General features: G+C 43.6%; 1 protein-coding gene across 1 annotated transcript in view; it reads right to left on the reverse strand.

Moving 5' to 3' along the window:
- Positions 1–406: 406 nt before the first annotated feature.
- The window catches only part of LOC136880886 (acetylcholine receptor subunit alpha-type acr-16), a 111,839-nt gene continuing 89,613 nt past the window's right edge, over positions 407–22,632 (reverse strand). The window contains exons 8-9 of the mRNA XM_067153419.2: positions 5,447–5,616; positions 407–2,218 (exon numbers count right to left, since the gene is read on the reverse strand). Coding sequence (XP_067009520.1) covers positions 1,988–2,218; positions 5,447–5,616 — 401 coding nt within the window. The 3' untranslated portion in view covers positions 407–1,987. The remainder of the gene's footprint in view (positions 2,219–5,446; positions 5,617–22,632) is intronic.

Genomic DNA, 22,632 nt, shown 5'->3' on the forward strand with positions numbered 1-22,632 from the left:
CTTTACATCGGCCTGTTTTCAGACCAACTTTGATTTACGGGAGCGAAAGCTGGGTGTACTCAGGAGATCTTATTCATAAGTAAGAAGTAACGGAGATGAAAGTAGCGAAAATGATTGCTGGTACAATCAGGCGGGAACAATGGCAGGAGGGTACTCAGAATGAGGTGATAAAGGCTAAGTTAGGGATGAACTCGATGGATGAAGCTGTACGCATAAACCGGCTTCGGTGGTGGGGTGGGGTCATGTTAGGCGAATGGAAAAGGATAGGTTGTTGTTGTTGTTGTTGTTTGAGTCATCAGTCCTTAGACTGGTTTGATGTAGCTCTCCATGCCGCTCTATCCTGTGCTAACCTTTTCATTTCTACGTAACTACTACATCCTTCATCTCTTCTAATCTGCCTGTTACCTAGGAGTATAATGGACTCTCTTACGGAGGATAAGAGAAGTAGACGGAGACCAAGATGACGATGGTTAGACTCAGTTTCTAACCATTTACAGATAAGAGGTATAGAACTAAGTCCGCCTCTGTGGTGTAGTGGTTATTGTGATTAACTGCCACCCCCGGAGGCCCGGATTCGATTCCCGGCTCTGCCACGAAATCTGAAAAGTGGCACGAGGGCTGGAACAGGGTCCACTCAGCCTCGGGAGGTCAACTGAGTAGAGGTGGGTTCGATTCCCAGCTCAGCCATTCTGTAAGTGGTTTTCAGTGGTTTAAAAATATAGAGAACATAGAGAAATATAGAGAAGTTATCCATATTAATGATAAAAACTGCACATATTACTTCTTGGTGCGTCGTAAAAGTCGAATTTCGCCTTTATCGCTAATAACAAAGAACACGCACTCGATGCACTTAATATGTTTGTTGTGGAAGTCACGTTCTCAAATGTAATCGTAAGATGTTGTGCATTTCCACTTGGAAAAATATTTTGTTCGACTAGAACTTGCGGGGAAATTATTGTTTTACATTATCAGACGACTGAACCTCTTAGCAATAAAGTTAAGTCCAGTAAAATCAAATAGCATTATCTTTATTGTTATTAAATTTTCTTCACATTCTTGACATTTTTCCAATTTATTGGTATTGGTAAAAAATGAAATGAAATGGCGTATGGCTTTTAGTGCCGGAAGTGTCCGAGGACAAGTTCGGCTCACCAGATGCAGGTCTTTCGATTTTACTCCAGTAGGCGACCTGCGCGTCTTGATGAGGATGAAATGATGATGAAGACACCCAGCCCCCGTGTCAGCGAAATTAACCAATTATGGTTAAAATTCCCGACCCTGCCGGGAATCGAACCCGGGACTCCTGTGAACAAAGGCCAGCACCATAACCATTTAGGCATGGAGCCGGACATTGCTATTGGTACTCGAGATGGATTTGGTCTAGTTTTACGGCTGGGTGCTCAACTTTAAATGAGTAGTGGTATTGTTATAAGAAGTACCTCCTCAACCCTGAATGAGAGATGTATTCACTAGTGTGTTTCCATGGTGGTTGGTAGCGTTGTGTGTGTGTACTTAAAGGAAGATGTACATTAAAACGATCATAAACACTCAGCCCCCGAACCAGAAAAAATAACCATAAGCAGTTAAAAATCCCCGGCCTAGCCGGGAATCGAATCCGGAGCATTCCGAACCATACCAGGACGCTGGCCATTCAGCCAAGCAGTTAGTCTATTATTATTATTATTATTATTATTATTATTATTATTATTATTATTATTATTATTATTATTATTTGCCAAATTTGAATAAACTGAAGGGGAAATATTTGTTTCAGTGTCACATATAGTTTATTAATCCAGTCCCAATATAGTTTATTTCTTATCTAGAAAATGTTTTGAAAGTGTGGTGGTAGGAGACTGAAGATCACCTTGTAATATGCTGCATAATATACCATATACTTTAAACTATACATGACAATATTGGAAATACATTTTTCTTAAAATCCACGGCGTTACAAACGTGTGTGAAAGGATCCAAATGCACACATTTAAATTGAGAAAGCAAGTGCAAATATAACAAAGAGAAAGCAGTATAGGAGGAAGGCAATTCTGTCAATGGCTATGGCTAGCAAAATCCAGTCGTTTTGTGCAGGGGCTTGTGATTGGCTGGTAGCGATCATATGACTGTCATCATTTCTACTTCCGGTATGGTCTTCAAAGTGGCGTTCTGGAAGATCGTCTTGGTGTGCTCCCACCAGATTGGGTTCTAACGCCGATCTCTGGAAAATAAATAAATAAATAAATAAATAAAATGTTAAAACATGAACTTTTAATAAGGTCTTCAGTGGCAATAATGATATATCCACCGAGCTCGATAGCTGCAGTCGCTTAAGTGTGGCCAGTATCCAGTATTCGGGAGATAGTATGTTCGAACCCCACTGTCGGCAGCCCTTAAAATGGTTTTGCGTGGTTTCCCATTTTCACACCAGGCAAATGCTGGGACTGTACCTTAATTAAGGCCACGGCCGTTTTCTTCCCACTCCTAGCCCTTCCCTGTCCCATCGTCGCCGTAAGACCTATCTGTCTCGGTGCGACGTAAAGCAAAAAAAAAAAAAAAAAAAAATGATATATCCAATAGCTTGTTTATGTTCTTTCAAACGATGTCGTTTGATAACCTACCCCTGGGGACGGCTAGACACCTCGTTTTCGTTTTCCCAGTGTTATTGTGCTGGCTATATTGGTGTGCAAAGATTTACACTCTAATCGACCCACCTGTACAGTGGTCGACAGGCGATTGCTCTCGAACACATGTTTTTACTCGTAACAGTGTAATTTTCCGGAAAACCATTGGAGTTACAAAGAAAATACGTGGCGCTTTGGTACCCAACCCGCATGTCTAGAATTATAAATGATGTTTTACGATACCTGAAGTAGTAATAAGTAATAATGACCCACTAACTACTTTTACGGTTCTCAGAAACGCCGAGGGGCCGGAATTTAGTCCCACAGGAGTCTTTTACGTAGCAGTAAATCTGCCGACACGAGACTGACGAATTTGAGTACCTTCAAATAACCCCGGACTGAGCCAGTATCGAACTTGACAAGTTGGGGCCAGAAGACCAGCGCCTCAACCGTCTAAGTCACTCAGCCTGGCTATTTTTTATCTGAAGTAGCAAGAGGAATGATTCTTCATGCTTGTCGGTGACCCACCAACCCACCCCAAAATGAGTTATTATTTATTTAATCCGTTTGCCTTCCAGGGTTGGTTTTTCTCTCGTACTCAGCGAGTGATCCCACCTCTACCGCCTCGAGGGAATTGTCCTGGAGCTTCAGACTCAGGGTCGGGGGATACAACTTGGGAGGATGACCAGTACCTCGCTCAGGCGGCCTCACCTGCAATGCTGAGCAGGGGCCTTGGTGAGGGATGGGAGGATCGGAAGGGATAGAGAAGGAAGAGGGTAGGAAGCGGCCGTAGCCTTAAGTTAGGTACCATCCCGGTATTTGCCCGGAGGAGAAGTAGGAATCCACGGAAAACCACTTCCAGCATGGCTGAGGTGTGAATCGAACCCACCTCTACTCAGTTGACCTCCCGAGGCTGAGTGGAGCCCGTTCCAGCCCTCGTATCATTTTTCAAATTTCGTGGCAGAGCCGGGAATCGAACCCGGGCCTCCGGGGGTGGCAGCTAATCACACTAACCACTACACCACAGAGGCGGCCAGGTTTTTATTTATTTTTAAAATAATAAATCTCTATGCAGGGAGGACGGAAACAACGTGAACCGAGTATATGAGCTTTAGAGCGCTGGTCATACTGATTGGTAGTTTGAAGAAATTACGTCGATATCTCGCGCCGTTCTCATTTTATCAGCTGCTGAAGTTAGCCAATCAGATCGCTTCGCGGGCGAATTCAAATGGGCTTTACGAGGCGGTGTTTCTAAATCTGTTCGTGGCTTGGTCGGGCTTGAGAGCCGTGCAGAGAAATGAGCATCAAACACTAACACACACTGTGGGTTTCAGCCAATGCCATCGTGGTGTGCTTGTTATGGGCCGAGTCTATCAGCAGAATGCTCCTTGATCAAGTCTCTCCCCTGGAACAGTTTATGTCTTCCATTGGCGCTCTCAAGCCGGTCATAAGTCACGTGCAGATTTAGCAACACCGCCTCGCAAAGCCATCTGAAGTCGCCCGCGGAGCGATCTGATTGGCTAACTTCAGCAGCTAACAAAATGACAACGACGCGAGATATCTAATTACAGTATTTCTTTTCCAATGTCCGACTCGTTGGCTGAATGGTCAACGTACTGGCCTTCGGTTCAGAGGATTCCGGGGTCAGGGATTTCAACCTTCATTGGTTAATTCCAGTGGCTCGGGGGCTGGGTTGTTGTGTTGTCCCCAACATGCCTGCAAACTCACACACTTCACATAACACTATCCTCCACCACAATAACACGCAGTTACCTCCATATGGCAGATGCCGCCCACCCTCATTGGAGGGTCTGCCTTGCAAGGGCTGCACACGGCTAGAAATAGCCACACAAAATTATTATTATTATTATTATTATTATTATTATTATTATTATTATTATTATTATTATTATTATTTCCAATTGTTTATTATTATTATTTCCAATTGTTTATTATTATCATCATCATCATCATCATCATCTGTTTACCCTCCAGGTTCGGCTTTTCCCTTGGACTGAGCGAGGGATCCCACCTCTACCACCTCAAGGGCAGTGTCCTGGAGCTTCAGACTCTTGGTCGGGGGATACAACTGGGGAGCATGACCAGTACCTCGCCCAGGCGGCCTCACATGCTGTGGTGAACAGGGGCCTTGTAGGGGGATGGGAAGATTGGAAGGGATAGGCAAGGATGAGGGAAGGAAGCGGCCGTGGCCTTAAGTTAGGTACCATCCCGGCATTCGCCTGGAGGTGAAGTGGGAAACCACGGAAAACCACTTCGAGGATGGCTGAGGTGGGAATCGAACCCACCTCTACTCAGTTGACCTCCCGAGGCTAAGTGGACCCCGTTCCAGCCCTCGTACCACTTTTCAAATTTCGTGGCAGAGCCGGGAATCGAACCCGGACCTCCGGGGGTGGCAGCTAATCACGCTAACCACTACACCACAGAGGCGGACTGTTTATTATTATTATTATTATTATTATTATTATTATTATTATTTCCAATTGTTTATCAATATGACCAACCCCTAACGCTCATGTACCCAGTTCACGTCCTTTCGGTATATATATACAAATCGGCGGCTCCAAGTATTAACATCGTAACTTTTCCCCCGTTCAAACATCGTACCTACAGTTACAGTTTTATTTGTTAAGATCTATTATTGCTGCTAAGCTTGGGGCGTAGGAGATACGATTTTTATAGAGGGGAAAAATACTGAAGCAGTGTCTTTGGGGATTATCGTAAGTCATTTTGGCTATTTTTCGACTTACGATGTTAATACTTGGAGCCCTCGGTATAAGATTTAAGTAACTGTACAAAGTACTCACCGCCACTATGATGTGGCCCAGTCCAAGTATGTGTCCCAGACGTCCTGTGAGGGCATTCTTGACGAACCAAGGGAGTGGAGAGCTGTGTTTGTACCGGGATAGGTTGAGTACTGTTACAGAAACTATTATGGAGATGCCAACTAGATGAAGACTGGCGATGTAGAATAACACTAAGAGGAAAGAGACAGTACAGCATTAATCATACATAATAATTATAATTAGAGGTAGGATACTATTTTATGGTGAACACAATCTTAAATTACTCTTACTATTTAATCAGTCTACCGTCCAGATTTCGTCTCGGATGGGAGGATTGGAAGGGGTAGGCAACGAATAGGGAAGGGAGCAGTTGTGGCCTTAAGTTAGGTACAATTTCGGCATTTTCCTGGAGAAGAAGTGGGAAACCTCGCAAAACTACTTCGAGGATGGCTGAGGTGGAAATCGACCCCCCTCTACTCAGATGACCTCGCGAGGCTGAGTGGACCACGTTTCGGTCCTCGTACCACTTCAAATATCGTGGCAGAATCGGGAATCGAACCCGGGCCGCAGGGATGGCAGTAATCACACTAACCACTATGCCACTGAGACGGACAAAAATATTAAATTCCGGTGTTAAAAAATGGGAAGGCGGTAGAGGTGGAATCCCTCGCTGAGTCCGAGGAAATAAAAAACAACCTTGGAGGGTAAACGGATTAAGAAAGGAAGAAAGAAAGAAAGAAAGAAAGAAAGAAAGAAGAAAAATGGTATTAATTTCAGTATTATTTCGTATAAAAACCACGAATTCGATGTTATTGCACATAAAAATAAAATACCTTTATAGCCCTCATTTTGTAATATATTGCCTCCTATTTCTGAACTATCGAGGGAACCTTGAGACTTCCATTTGTAGTCTTTAACAGTAGTTACAGTTTCAATGGTTATTACTTACTTATCGTATAGAGAAACCGGTGTGTTATCTATAAAATTATTTATAAAATTAAATCTGCATTTAAAATATTAAGTAAGGGGTATTCATTAAACAAAATTATGTAAACATAGAATGTAATGATTTGATTATGTATTGTTTAGAATGAACAGCCTGCCCAGTGGCCGTGATCGTTAAGGCGTGTAGTCTTTGTGGTCTGACACCATGGTTAGCCGGTTCGAGTCCCATTGGTCGAAAATATTTTCACCACCAGTGTGTTGGCGGCAGGGTAGAGGATGTATACCATTTATAATCATTATATTGCGTGCCAAAAGCCTGGATTAAATTCTAAACCTCTCCGCAGTGCTCATATGGAGCTGTTGGTGGGTTATTCGTCCATCGGATGGGTGGTGGTGATTATTGTTTTAAGAGGAAGTATAACTAAGCAACCATCCTCTACCTAAAACTAATGAAAGATAACAAAAAAATGGAAGGGATCCGACACTTCGAAATGGAGATATCGGCCGAAGGAAGACAAGGGCCACGAAGGATGTGAAAATGAAAGACTCCCTAGGTCTTATAGCGTTGGGGTCGGAAAAGAACAAGAGTTGACCAAGGATGGTCGGATAGGATAGATGAAGGTTAAGGGCTTGGCACAAGTAAGTTGAAGAAATGCCAGGACTCAGCTATGGGCCCCGTGGTCGCCTATCCACGCTCCAAATCAGAGCCGCTGGAGCCTTGAGCAGACCCCTTGGTGCTTTTCAACAGGAGCAGGCTAGGTGCCGGCATCATGTTTACCCTTTCTCTTCCTACTATCATTATATCACATCATTCATTTAATCTCATTAACTCGTCTGATGAGGTTGACGCCGGGTAGGGCATCCGATCGTAAAATCTCGCTACGAAGATTCATCTCACTTCATACCCGAACCCGTAGAGAAACGAGACACTGGCTGGACATAAATGCATATATCTTTAGAATTGACATCCCTAGTCGAAAACATTAAACACGCTTTTACGTCGCGTGATACACTGGGAACGATATGATTACATGCTATCGCGTCCCGGCTAATCCAACGCGTCAGAAGCCAGTTTGGCCCTCCATTAACAGTGTTACGGAGTTTTGGTGGACCAGCAGAGCTGAAAGAAGGTGCTGGGTGGAATAGGTCTCAACTACGAAATTAAAGTTAATTAAAATTTAACAAAGGTTATATTTTCTTTTCAAGAACAAGAAATAACAAGTACAACAGGCACCCAGTAGCATATCAACAAATTAAGAAAGTACAATTACAGTTTGTTACTGGATTTGGGCTTCGAGCCCCAGACTCACAATCCTTGAGCAATGAGCCCAACTTTACCTATGTACAAAGTTCAACAAGGCAGAAAACCCCAATCATGCCAAGGAGCACTTGCTCCCAATTACCCAGTAAAGCCTCCTCGAGGCACACAGAAAATCCACTTTTAAGAAAGAGCAAACCCGCTCTCAAAGTTCAAGCCTATTCAAAGGCCACACCAAACTCCACCTTCAATCTGCCCTCTAGGCACACAAGAACAAGGGTAAAAATACCCAACCTACTGAGGCCTATTCAATAAAGAAACAGGTCAATTACATGGCCCAAAATTCGGAGTTGAATGGAGGCGTAGTTTGCACTCCTAATACACTTTTAAAACCTACTTGGCACTAGGCCGCTTACGCAAGGGCTAATCCCATACTACGGAGGTGACACGATAAGAAAACTTATTTACATTACGAAGGGAGGAAAAACGGAAATGAAAACGTAGTCACCTCAGAACAATATGAGTGGGAGCTCGAGAGGGTTAGGCACTCTCTATCCCAATTTATAGTTAAAGAGCCAAAATTTACCAAATGTCTATTACATTTTAAAGATAGGTTACATTAGAAAGGTTTCGAACCTGCCCCGCGGGTTAAACTGCTGAGCTAGCAAGAAATGAAGTTATAAAATTGCCATTACCTTATAGATGAACTGCCGGGCTGAGTGGCTCAGACGGTTAAGGCGCTGGCCTTCTGACCCCAACTTGGCAGGTTCGATCCTGGCTCAGTCTGGTGGTATTTGAAGGTGCTCAAATACGTCAGCCTCGTGTCGGTAGATTTACTGGCACGTAAAAGAACTCCTGCGGGACTAAATTCCGGCACCTCGGCGTCTCCGAAAACCGTAAAAGAGTAGTTAGTGGGACGTAAAACAAATAACATTATTATTATAGATGAACTGCTGCCCGAAGAAAGAGGCGCTTCCCGCCCCCTGCTATATAATCACACAAGGAGAGATGTTACTGAAGTGGCACCGAGACGAGAAAACCAGCAGTTTATATACCCTCGTAGAACATTCGAGACCTTTCATGAATGAAAACAACCCGCCCACAAACTTTATTGGTCGGCTAAAGATTACAAGTCAAAACTGAAGAAGAAATCTGGGATTGGTGGAAAATTAATTAAGAAAATTCGGGATTGGCTAAATTTAAAACTGGCGGAAACAGAGATCAATATTGCCAACCCAAAAATGAAAGAAAGAAATTTAACAAAGAACAAACTTATAGATACAAAATTTCTTCAAAAACAGTTCGTCCACTTCGCACCAGGGTGAACGGTTATAGTTTTTAAGTAGTGACATCTAGAAGAGGACGTCCACACTTCTTGCTAGATAGTAAACAAAAACACGTCGGAATAGACACAGTTCAGAAAATTACAAAATTACACCATTTACCGTAGTGACATCTTTTGAGAAACCTTAGAATTAATATGGTTGTTAAAGTTCAGGCTTTCTCCAGTAGAGGAGTTTCAACTGGCGCAATGTTTGAATTAGCGGCGTGGAGGTGTACCGCCCGGTACAGACCTCCTCCCCCACCAAAAGTCCTTCCAAGGGGTGACACAGAGGAACCCCAAATTTTGTTTTAAACAAGGTCCAAGTTATGATGTTGATATAGAAATTAATTGCAGAAGGATTCACAAAAAAGGACATAAATTTTTCCGTATCCGAAGGTTTCTTAAATTGGTTTGATCCAGTTTCAAAATTCTTTGTAGTAGCTTTTGATGAAATGTCTTTATGCTTGTAGTAGTTGAATTCAGAAAGAAAAACTTTTAATTCTTGAAAGGAAAAAATTTTCTAAGTCCACTAGATGTTGCAGTTGAATCCAAAAATGTAGTAATTGTGGATATGGAATGTCCATGTAGCTGGATAAGTACATTAGTTGCCTATTACTTTGACGGCCAGACCAGCCGCAGCTGCTTGTGTCCAGAGGAGGCCGCTCGGACCCCTCAAGTACCCTGAGATACCGCTCTCCCGCACTATGAGAGGGGTAGTGGTGGTGAAGCACGCCGCACACGCGACGATTGTTTACAGACCGCGGGCAGTTGGCAGGTGGTGCGCCGCACATCAGCCTTGGCCGGGAGGAGGGCTCCGGCTCGCCGTACACTGGTTGACCTCACTGGAGTAGATCGGGCCCGTGCTCCACTACAGTAGCGGTACAGCGCCGCACGGCTGCGGGGGCACTGAAACATTAAGATCTCGGCGGCAGAATTTTGTTGGACCATAACGATTTTAGGGTACAGTCTTTGTGGTGAGGCTGAGGGGCCAGCGGCGTGGAAGTTTTTATTACATATTAATTAGCCACAGGTGTGTTTGAGCAGGAGACGGGAGCATGGTAATGGCCACGGCGAGGACAGGATAGCAGGTTAACTGGTCGGGGGAGGTTGTACAATGAATATTTAGATACAAGGAACCTAATTCAAGGGGCAGAAGGCCTAAATAAGAAACCAAAAAAATATAACCTTCCGAATTATTTCAAAATGTAAAAATAAAAATAAAAACCAGCTAAGTTAGCGCGGAAGTTTCACAGGTTTCACCTGCGACAGGTGAACCCTAAATATCCTATCGGTGGCTGGATTGCTTAGTAACAACGTCACCGGGGTAAGGAAATCTAAAATAATGCACGGCCCATGAAATCTGGGGGAAGCTTGCCCGCGGGAACAAAATTCTTGACCATCACCTGGTCACCTACCTTCAAATGGGTGGGTCTCCGTCCACGATCATATCTTTCCCTAACCTTTTCATGAGACACTTTAAGATTGGCTTTAGCCTTCTTCCAAAGATCTTTAATATTATCTGGATCTACTGTCTCTGGTAGAATATCACTAAGAGACCAAAGGTTAGAGAGCGGCGTATTTGGAACAAACTTGAACATCAAAGAAGCTGGAGTAAACTTATGAGATTCATGAACTGCCGAATTCAAAGCAAAAGCTAACCAATGCAAGGACGTATCCCACCTAGAATGATCGTCGTGATGATAGGCAATAAGGGCCGACCTCAGATTACGATTGACCCGTTCCGCTAGAGATGGTTGAGGATAATAAGCAGAAGTAGTCACATGAGATATGGACAGATCAAAACAGAATTTACGAGAGAGATTGGATGTGAAAGCTTTAGCATTATAGACACGGACCGAAAGAAGCAAAAATGGAATTTAAACAAGTAATGGTGGACTGAGCGGTAGCCAGCTTAGTCTGAAATAACCAAGAAAATCTTGTAAAACCATCTACACATACAAGGATGATCTTGTTAGCATTCCCGTTTGACTGGGGAAGGGTCCTACGTAATCGATGTAGAGACGTTCCGTGGGGCGCGACGCTTGATGAGAAGACAAAAGCCCTTGCTTAGTGGACATGATAGGTTTACTAAGCCAACATGATTTACAAGATTTTACCAATTCACGGATTTCTCCGTCCATACTCTTCCAGATGAACATTTCACGAATCTTTTCACGGGTTTTGAAGATGCCTAAATGCCCCCCTAATGGGGTCTCATGATAGTACTTGAAGATCATTGGTACAAGAACAGCTGGAACTACAACTTTCATTTTTTGATCATGCCTCGACGGGCAACATAAAACACCATTCCTCAATACATAAGGGACGACATGTTCCCCAGAAGAGAGGGTTTCCATGATAGGGGCCAGCGTCGGATCTTCACGTCGATATTTCTCAAGATCCCTAAACAACATGGGAGCATTAGTAAGAATAGCATTAACCTGGGGTAGTATGGACTCGGAAGGTGAAGAACTATTAACCTGTTCCGGGGTCTCTACCTCATTGGCAAACATACGGCTTAAACCATCAGCCACAACATTTTCAGTACCTCTTATATGCCTAACATCAAATTGGAAGTCAGAAATCCTGATGGCCCAGCGGGCTATACGACCCGTACGACGCGGCCTAGCTAAGACCCAACTTAAGGCTTGGTTATCGGTCTCCAAGTCGAATTTGACATGTTCCAGATAGAGACGAAACTTTTCTAAAGCAAATAAGACTGCCAAACCCTCGAGCTCATAGATGGAATATTTGGCTTCCTGAGCCGATAGAGTCCTAGAGGCATAGGCGATGGGTCGCCTCCCTAGTTCAGTCTCTTGAAGAAGGACTGCAGCTACCGCCGACGACGACGCGTTGATTTGGACGATGAATTTCTTGGAGAAATTGGGCATGGCCAGAACAGGGGCATTACACAGAGCTAATTTGAGATCTTCAAAAGCGGCTTGTTGAGAAGGCCCCCACTCAAATTTGACGCCTTTCCTACGAAGTAAGTTCAAGGGCGCCGTTCTATTGGCGAAATTTGGAATAAATTTCCGGAAGAAATTCACCATACCAATGAACCTAGCAATACCTTTGATGTCCTTAGGAGGTTTGAAATCACGGATGGCCTGTGTTCTAGAATGATCCACTGCGACACCGTCGGGCGATACAACATGCCCTAGAAATGACATGGAAGGCTTAGTGAAGGCGACCTTGGACAATTTCACCGTTAACCCGGCCTTACGAAGGTTATTGAGAACTTCTTTCAGATGATCAAGATGTTCTTCGAAGGTCTCCGAAAATACGACGACATCATCGAGATAGTGGTACAAGTACTCAAACTTAATGTCAGAGAAGACCCTGTCTAGTAGCCTCGTAAGCACAACTGCTCCCGTGGGGAGCCCGAAAGGTACGCGGTTGTACTCATACAAATTCCAATCCGTGACAAACGCTGTAAGATGTTTAGATTCTTCAGCCAGAGGAATTTGATTATAAGACTGATTAAGATCCAAGATGGTAAAGAACTTAGCCTTTCGAAACCATGAAAAACAAGAGTAAAGGTCTGGAAGGGGCACAGATTGTAAAACCACCTTCCGATTGAGAGCCCTATAATCAATCACAGGCCTGAAGCCACCTTGGGGTTTCGGGATTAGAAAAATAGGCGAAGAATACGCCGACTTAGAGGGCCGAATGATACCATCCTTTAGCATCTGATCGATGATTTCATTCAAGGCTTTCATTTTAGGTGGAGACAGCCTATAAGGTGGAAAACGGACCGGATCGAATCTGTAACCTCAATCTTGTATTCAATAAGGCCAGTAACACCAAGAGTATCAGAGAACACCTCTAGAAACGACTGACACAACTTACGAATACTGTCAGCCTGCTCCTCAGGTAGATGTCTAAGGTCTAACAACATCTCATCCTGGGTAGGCGAAATAGATGAACATGATACAGAACTACACTTTAACAAAGGGATTTTACAATTAGAAGCAAATTTGAATGTGCACGACCTGCTCTGAATGTCGAGCACTAGACCAGTAGAAGACATGAAATCCGCTCCCAATATAATGGGGCAAGACAAGTGCTTAGCCACAAATAGTTTAACTTTCCAAGTAAATTTAGAAATCCGATTTTTGGCATATAAAAAAACCTAAAATTTCTAATGGAGAAGAATTAGTCGAAACATATTGAACTGAAGATGAGCAATAGTCAGCAAGTTTACAAACAGATTTCAATTTGGAGTACCATTCAGCCGAAATAATAGAACACACACTTCCCGAATTATTATTCATTATTCAATTCAATCTTAAGAAACGGAACAGGTGCGGGGGTATCCGCCGCAATCCTAAGGCATTCTTTAGGGCCTTCAAAAGCTAAATTCGAAAACTGAGTTTTCCTTGGGAATTCGGCAGTTTTACTTGGTGCTGAGCCTCGGAATGAAGAGTTGGTCGACTCAGCCGAAGCCACTAGTCATTTTTGATTGTTGTTCGAAGTTGCACCAGAAGTTGAGCAGGAGGGGGTGCTGTTCGAATTTGGGCAATTCTTGGCGATATGGGAAAACGCGCCACATTTAAAACAACCTTGAGATCACCCAGCTCCATTCCTTGCCCTACTAGCTTTAATCAAAAGACACTTGTCCCGAAGATGGTCAGGCGACACACAAGCATAACATTTACGGGCAGTGACGGTTCGGCGGGGTGGAGGCCGAAAATTACTAGAGGATGGAGGGGCTTCTTTCGCGACACGCAGAGTGTTCGCATACTTAACCCCTTCGGCTGATACAGTCAATGCTTCTAGCTTGGCAAAGGTTTGCGGGCGCGCCGCAAAACACAAGTATGACCTGTACGATGGGGAAATGCCTTCCACAATGGCCTGTACAATCTGGTCTTCAGGAAAATGAAGAGCAAATACCCTGGTGTAAAATTTGATGTCTTGTATGAAGTCTGCCAGGTTTTCATCAAGTCGCTGCACTCTATAATAGTACTTCTGAATCAGAGATGACCTTGCACGAGCGGGAATGAAATTTGCAAGAAGGTGTGCATGAAAGTCTTCAATCGATGACTGTTCAGCTATTGCCCTAACAATCTTGTCCGAGAAGATACCTATGGCATACGGATATATAATTTGGAGAATTTGCGAAGCGGAGAGGGAAAACACTAGAACATGATCTTGGAACTCAACTAAAAACCTTAAGAAAGCAATGACATCGGTTGTGGAGTTAACAGAAAACTTTGAAATCCCTCTGAGTAACATAGCTAATGGATGGGGTAAACTGCTGAAACTAGGTGACATAGTAGAAAGGGGCCTAAGTGGCGGAGAAGCAGATTCCGAAGGTGCCCTATTTAACACAAAGGGTGGAATGGACGTGCGACGACCGGACTCAGTTTCTAATGGGGCAGATGTTCGTTGGGTAGTCGCCTCAGTACTACTTCCTTCCTCTTTAGAGGAATCCCCCACATTTACGATATTTACGACCATAGGCTGGTCGACTTTGGGAATCGCAGATCCAGATAACAACTGACTAACTTTACTAGACATTTTGGACAAGTTTTCGGCAAGGGCACTAGCTTCCTTACCCTGTAGGTCATTTAACTTCAGAGACAATAGAACACATACCGTATTATAAAAGTGGTACAACCTGGCCTGTACTCTTTTGAGTTGATTTGGTGATGGATCGTTTTCTTCAAAAAAACTAACTACAGATGCTAGCTCAGTAGTATTATCATTGATCGTGGAGAGAGCGTCGTCAATCTCTTTCTCTCCCAAAGTTGGGATGTTAATCGGCAAATCAAGGGAATCTTTTAGCTTATTGGAATCGACTGCAACCGTGCCTCCAGATTGAACGTTTCTGAGAGATAGTTCATAAATTAATTCTTCTTTACGCAAATAGAAAGGATGGAGAACCTCGCGAGGGCCGGGCATGATGACAGAAAATTCTTAGAAAAAAAAAGTCCAGCAACTGAGAAAATTGTTAGAGTTCGAATTAAAAACAATGTTTAGCCGTCAAAGGGGGCTAAATTGAGACCCATTCAACCACGCTCTGCTACCACTTGTTACGGAGTTTTGGTGGACCAGCAGAGGTGAAAGAAGGTGCTGGGTGGAATAGGTCTCAACTACGAAATTAAAGTTAATTAAAATTTAACAAAGATTATATTTTCTTTTCAAGAACAAGAAATAACAAGTACAACAGGCACCCAGTAGCATATCAACAAATTAAGAAAGTACAATTACAGTTTGTTACTGGATTTGGGCTTCGAGCCCCAGACTCACAATCCTTGAGCAATGAGCCCAACTTTACCTATGTACAAAGTTCAACAAAGGGGCAGAAAACCCCAATCATGCCAAGGAGCACTTGCTCCCAATTACCCAGTAAAGCCTCCTCGAGGCACACAGAAAATCCACTTTTAAGAAAGAGCAAACCCGCTCTCAAAGTTCAAACCTATTCAAAGGCCACACCAAACTCCACCTTCAATCTGCCCTCTAGGCACACAAGAACAAGGGTAAAAATACCCAACCTACTGAGGCCTATTCAATAAAGAAACAGGTCAATTACATGGCCCAAAATTCGGAGTTGAATGGAGGCGTAGTTTGCACTCCTAATACACTTTTAAAACCTACTTGGCACTAGGCCGCTTACGCAAGGGCTAATCCCATACTACGGAGGTGACACGATAAGAAAACTTATTTACATTACGAAGGGAGGAAAAACGGAAATGAAAACGTAGTCACCTTAGAACAATATGAGTGGGAGCTCGAGAGGGTTAGGCACTCTCTATCCCAATTTATAGTTAAAGAGCCAAAATTTACCAAATGTCTATTACATTTTAAAGATAGGTTACATTAGAAAGGTTTCGAACCTGCCCCGCGGGTTAAACTGCTGAGCTAGCAAGAAATGAAGTTATAAAATTGCCATTACCTTATAGATGAACTGCTGCCCGAAGAAAGAGGCGCTTCCCGCCCCCTGCTACATAATCACACAAGGAGAGATGTTACTGAAGTGGCACCGAGACGAGAAAACCAGCAGTTTATATGCCCTCGTGGAACATTCGAGACCTTTCATGAATGATAACAACCCGCCCACAAACTTTATTGGTCGGCTAAAGATTACAAGTCAAAACTGAAGAAGAAATCTAGGATTGGTGGAAAATTAATTAAGAAAATTCGGGATTGGCTAAATTTAAAACTGGCGGAAACAGAGATCAATATTGCCAACCCAAAAAATGAAAGAAAGAAATTTAACAAAGAACAAACTTATAGATACAAAATTTCTTCAAAAACAGTTCGTCCACTTCGCACCAGGGTGCACGATTTTAGTTTTTAGGTAGTGACATCTAGAAGAGGACGTCCACACTTCTTGCTAGATAGTAAACAAAAACACGTCGGAATAGACACAGTTCAGAAAATTACAAAATTACACCATTTACCGTAGTGACATCTTTTGAGAAACCTTAGAATTAATATGGTTGTTAAAGTTCAGGCTTTCTCCAGTAGAGGAGTTTCAACTGGCGCAATGTTTGAATTAGCGGCGTGGAGGTGTACCACCCGGTACAAATAGCAATAAACTTTACGATATGAGTGTTCTTCGTTAAATATTACGCAAAAAATAACATTATTATTGTAGTGTAAAAGAACTACACTAGAATCGTCGTTGCAAGTCAGTATGTCAATACGAGGGTGAGTCAATAAATAAGTCGCAAACATGTGTGTGCCTTATACCATTTGAAATTATGCGCGCAAGTTTTGCCAGCAGATGGCAGCATATGTATGCTTGTCGCATGACATCTCGCAGGCACTCAGTCAGTCAGTCAGTCAGTCAGAGGCTGTTAGTGCACGATGGCACATGTGTTGCATGACTGTACACGAGAAGAACAGCGTGCAGTTGTACGCTTTTTGTGGGCCAAAAGACTGTCCACAGAAGAAGTGCATCGCGAAATGCATCCCGTCTATGGTGAAAACTGTTTCTCACGGAATGCTGTGTTCAATTGGATCCAGAAGGTTAACCATGGAAGGAAAAGCATCAGAGATGGGGAGCGCTTGGAACATCCACCGTACAGTCCTGACTTAGCCCCCAGTGATTTTCATCTATTTGGGCCCCTAAAAATCATTTGGGTGGTCGTCATTTTGATACAGATGATGCCGTAGTCTATAAGGTTACACGTTGGCTGCGACGGGCAACCAAAGGACTTCTTTGCTGCTGCCTTTCAACGACTTGTAAAGAGATGGGATAAGTGCCTAAATGTACAGGGTGAATATGGGGAAAAGTGAAATAAATATCAGAAAGTTACTTTGGTTATTTTTGCCTCAATTCAGTTTTGCGTCTTATTTATTGACTCACCCTCGTATTTACAGAAATAATCCACTTAAATTCATTCTCACAGTTCTATCGTGCAGCGTACTCAATGATGATGCATTGCCAAGAAGAGAAGCAAGCTATAACCATACAGGCTGCAAAGCCCCTTGGAAGAGTGGAAGGTAAGTTCTTCACTGTCTGTAACATCGTCTCGTGGAGGCAGTGGATAGATTGATTGTCTCAATTCCCGGCTTCTAGGAATTAAACTGGTACTCATTTTTGCTGTAGACTGAGTGAGCCTCAGGGTGATGACATCTCCCGATGTGAAAGTCTTCTTTCTAAATTCTTCGACTTTCTAACAGGGAATCGAACCTACGTCTTTTCCAGTGAAACGAGAATGCCTACCAAGTCGGATAGGCAGCTCTCTCTGCCAACAAAGACCAGTTAAATGACTATTCTATTGTTGTTAGATATCGTACATACACTCAAGGGCGGGACACAAGTGGCAATAAGAGCATAATTGAAAGTAATAGGTATGAGATCAGTGCGACAACTTGCACAGTCAGTCAGTCATCTTGACTGTGCGTTCACTACGGTGGAGCAGTGGATCTGATTGTCTTTAGAGGCTCAATGTTCGTATCCTGGTGACTCCAAAATTTTAATTCTCGTCAGACTGTTCAACAGTGATTCTCTAACCCTCGAGAAGCCATTTAAAGTGCTTATGGATGGTGTGAAAAAAGTGCCACTTACGAAATCAGTGGTGCTGCAATTGCAATCTCTGCCTGTCCACTACGAAGGGCAGCGAATCTGTCGTCTAAATAAAATATTTTACTGGCAGAAGCCTTCTGCTCCCTAGGGCTCTCAACTTTGGAAAGTCGGCTGGCGACCACGAGTCCCCTAGCTGAGGCTGGTTTTGTTTGTACCCACTTACTTGTGACTTTTCCATCTGACCTTCCTTGGAAAAATCTTGTTGTCTTCCGACTCGGACAGTATTAGGTTTGTGAAGCCTACGGTGTCTTTTATTTTCACGTCCTTAGCGGCTAATTGCCGATACCTTCATTCTTCGAAGTGCCGGAATTATATATTTTCACCGAGCGAATTGGCCGTGCGGTTAGGGGCGTGCAGCTGTGAGCTCTTTAAAAAATAAATTGCATTCGGCAAGTAGCCATGCAGCCAGCAAAACATCATATACAAATACATAAAATACATACTATGTTTGTTTGTCCAGCCCTTGTCCCGTTTCCCTACGGGGTCGGGTATGAGGTGAGATGAATTTGTCGTGGCGGTTTTTTATGACCGGATGCCCTTCCTGACGTCAACCTCATCAGAGGAGTTAATGAGAGATGAAATGAATGACGTGATATATGATAGTAGGGAGAGGGTGAAACCCGGTGCCGGCACATAGCCTACTCCTGTCGAATAGCACCAAGGGGTCTGCTCAAGGCTTAACGTCCCCATCCGACGGACGAATCACCATCAACAGCGTCATATGCCCTCACTCCATATGAGCACTGCGGAGAGGTTTGGAATTTAATCCAGGCTTTTGGCACGCAATCTAGTGATTAGAAATTGTATACCACCACCTCCCCTACCCTGCCGGCCAACGGGACTCGAACCGGCTAACCTCGGTGTTAGACCGTTTTAGACTTCAGCGCCTTAACGATCATGGCCACCAGGCGGGCTACATAAAATACATACTATACACTGCATAAAATAACCCTATAGGCCTATTTAAGATATATGCAACAGATGGAATATCTCAACACAAAAGGAAGTACAACTCTATTTATTCACTTCACAGCCCACGCAAAAGGAAGCTTCGGCTGTTAATGTCTGATTTAGATCTTCACAACAGTCAAATGTGAAAAATGCGCAAGTGCTAGGTAAATGTTGTTATTCGATGTTCTTAGCAAAATATTATACTGGTAGGAAAAGGGCCATGAATAAGGGCCAGTTTTTCATGTACCGGTAACACACTTTATGCATATCGATATTTACTGCAATCGAGAATGATGTGATTAAAATCGGCAATTTCCTCTTGGTCCTTGTTGCACATAGGAGAATCCACTACTCTTATTCGATGAAGATGATTTGGATTGCAGCCATGACGGAGGCGGATGCATATGATGGACGTAAGGCGTCTCCTGCTAAGACGTAAACCACGGAAAACCATCTTTAGGGGTATCGATGGTGGGGTTCGAATCTAACATCTCCCGAACGCAAGCGGCGGTACCGCATAGCTAGCTCGTGTGGTTTGCCACGTCAGTACAATAATGCGGTCTCTTAGAAGTCGTCGCGTATACATCGATGGTGTACAGGGCAAATGACGTAAGGCAAAAAAAAGAGAGCAACATTTTCACGAGATAGATAAAACTGCACCTCGCTACAGATATTGATCTTTCTTAATTGTTGTTTATTTGAATTATTGTATAATGTATCTAAGATTGTAGTCTTCTGGAATATGTGGTGTGGGATCATAGTTTCTAGAAATTAATTCTTTAACGTGAAATTTGTGGGTTACGCCATTTGGCTGGAACAGATACAACTTCAATGTTGGTTACAAATTTTGGGTTACACTAATTGGAATAAATGATAATAACGGTGGTAAGTTGTTTATTGTGTGAAAAAATGATCATTAATAGTAAGAAAATTATTATAAAACACACATTTTCTATCCTTATTTATTTAAATAATTTACCCTCATAGAAGTAACACTCAAGTAGTATAATGGGAGAGTTCTGCGGCCGCCACCGCCACCGGGCCCCCACAGGCCACCTCCACCACCACCACAGCCAGAGGCCTCCCAGATGCCTCCTCCACCACCACCACAGCCAGAGGCCTCCCAGAGGCCTCCTCCACCACCCGCGGGAAATTTGAATTTGTAAACAAAGTCACGTGCTTTTTGACAGCTGTCATCGACAACAAGGCATCGCTAACCTCAGTACTGCCATCTTGACGGCCCTAAACCTCAGTAGTGCCAACTTAACCTAACTAGCGCGAGGTAAACAAAGCCACGTGTTTTTTGACAGCCATGTGCTTTTTGACAGACAACAACGCATCGCTAACCTCAGTACTGCTATCTTGACGGGCCTAAACCTCAGTAGTACCAACTTAACCTAACTAGCGCAAGATAAACAAAGCCACGTGCTTTTTGACAGCCACGTGCTTTTTTGACAGCTGTCATCCGCCATCTTTAAACCACAGAGCACTGTGCTGCCCTCTTTATCGTAGTAGATGTAAATTCGTCACCTGTCATCGGCAGTGCTGCCATCTTGGCGGGCCTAAACCTTAGTGCTACCAACTTAACCTAACTAGCGCGTGGTAAACAAAGCCACGTGCTTTTTGACAGCCACGTGCTTTTTTGACAGCTGTCATCCGCCATCTTTAAACTACAGAGCACCGTGCTGCCCTCTTTATCGTAGTAGATGTAAATTCGTCACCTGTCATCGGCAGTGCTGCCATCTTGGCGGGCCTAAACCTTAGTGCTACCAACTTAACCTCACTAGCGTGAGATAAACAAATCCACGTGCTTTTTTGACAGCTGTCATCCGCCATCTTTAATCTATAGAGCACAGTGCTGCCCTCTTTAGCTACTTACCTTTGAAATGTGGTGGCGGATAATTTGAAAAATGCTTTTTGACAGCAGCCATCTTTAATCTAGAGAGCACCGTGCTGCCCTCTTTAGCTAGATACTTTTGAAATGTGGTGGCAGGCAATTCCACGTGACAGCAGCCATCTTTGAGCACCGTGCTGCCCTCTATGTGGTGGCGGCAATTTGAAAAATTCTACATGCTCTTGTTTGGAAACAAACTCACGCGCTTTTTTGACAGCCGTCATCCGCCATCTTTAATCAACAGAGCACAGTGCTGCACTCTTTAGCTAGATACCTTTGAAATGTGGTGGCGGCAATTTGAAAAATTCTATGTGCTCTTGTTTGGAAACAAAGCCACGTGCCTTTTTGACAATTGTCATCCGCCATCTTTATTCAGTAGAGCACTGTGCTGCTATCATGCGGGCAATTTCGTCAGCTGTCATCCGCCATCTTTAATCCACAGAACACCGTGCTGCTCTCTGTAGTAGCGGGCAATTTGAAAAGTTCTGTTAGCTGTCATCCGCCATCTTTAATCAAGAGCGCACCGTGCTGCCATCTTTAGCTAGATACCTTTGAAATGTGGTGGTGGCAAATTGAAAAATTCCACGTGCTCCTGTTTAGTAAACAAACTCACGCGCTCTTTGTCAGCTGTCATCCGCCATCTTACATCGCAAACCTCAGTGCTACACTCTTTAGTTGAAATATGGTGGCGGATAATTTAAAAAGAAAAATTGTACAGCAGCCATCTCTCGACGCTAATTGCACAAGATGGTGGCTATACATGACTCCTTAAAGGTGCTTATGCAAGATGGCCGCTATACATAGGTTCTTATGAGACGCCCTTGGGATGCTTGCGCAAGATGGCGGTTATACATGGCTCCTTATGAGATGCCCTAGGGATGCTTGCGCGAGATGGCGGTTGCTCTTATGGGGCGGCTTAAGGGTCCTTGCACAAGATGGCTAGAGACGCCCTAAGGATGCTTGCGCAAGATGGCGGACACAAGATTGCGGCTATACACGTCTCCTTATGAGACTCATTAAGGGTGCTTGCACAAGATGGCTGCTGCTCTTATGAAGAAAGCTAGCTTAGAGGCTAACGCGTCGTGCTAGTTCGATTCATTAAATTTGGGGCTTAAATGCAAAATGTTAAATATCTCGAAAGCGGTGCATCGTAGAGCAAAACGGACAAAAAAATTTCCGCCCAGTACCTCGGTTCGCAGTACGAGGAACAAGAAAAACATAGTCTAATGATGAGATCAACGGTTCGGTTCCTACTTACGCCCTTTGGCATTCGCTCTGTTTTAGCTTGTATTGAAGCAAGACTTCGTAACATGATCAGGTTTAGCTATGGTAGAGAGTATAACGTGCCGTGCAGGTTCGATTCATTAAATTTGGGGCTTAAATGCAAAATGTTAAATATCTCGAAAACGGTGCATCGTAGAGCAAAACCTGATACCTGGGTTTACAGTATCAGGAATATGATAGCATAAGAAAAACATAGTCTAATGATGAGATCGACGGTTCAATCCCTACTTAGGCCCTTTGGCATTGGCAGCTATCTAATTCTACAAGATGGGGGCTATACATAGCTTCTTATGAGGCAGGTTAAGAGCGCTTGCACAAGATGGCTGCTGCTCTTATGAGACGCCCTAGGGGTGCTTGCGCAAGGTAGCAGCGACAAGACGGTGACTATACACAGCTCCTTATGATCCGGTCTAGAGGTGCTCACACAAGAAGGTGGCTGCTCTGATGAAGAAAGCTAGGTTTGCATCGTGCAGGTATCTTTACAGCACTAAACCTCATACCTTTGAAATGT

Source organism: Anabrus simplex, chromosome 9 (assembly GCF_040414725.1).
Source record: "Anabrus simplex isolate iqAnaSimp1 chromosome 9, ASM4041472v1, whole genome shotgun sequence".
NCBI classification, from domain to species: Eukaryota; Metazoa; Arthropoda; class Insecta; order Orthoptera; family Tettigoniidae; genus Anabrus; species Anabrus simplex.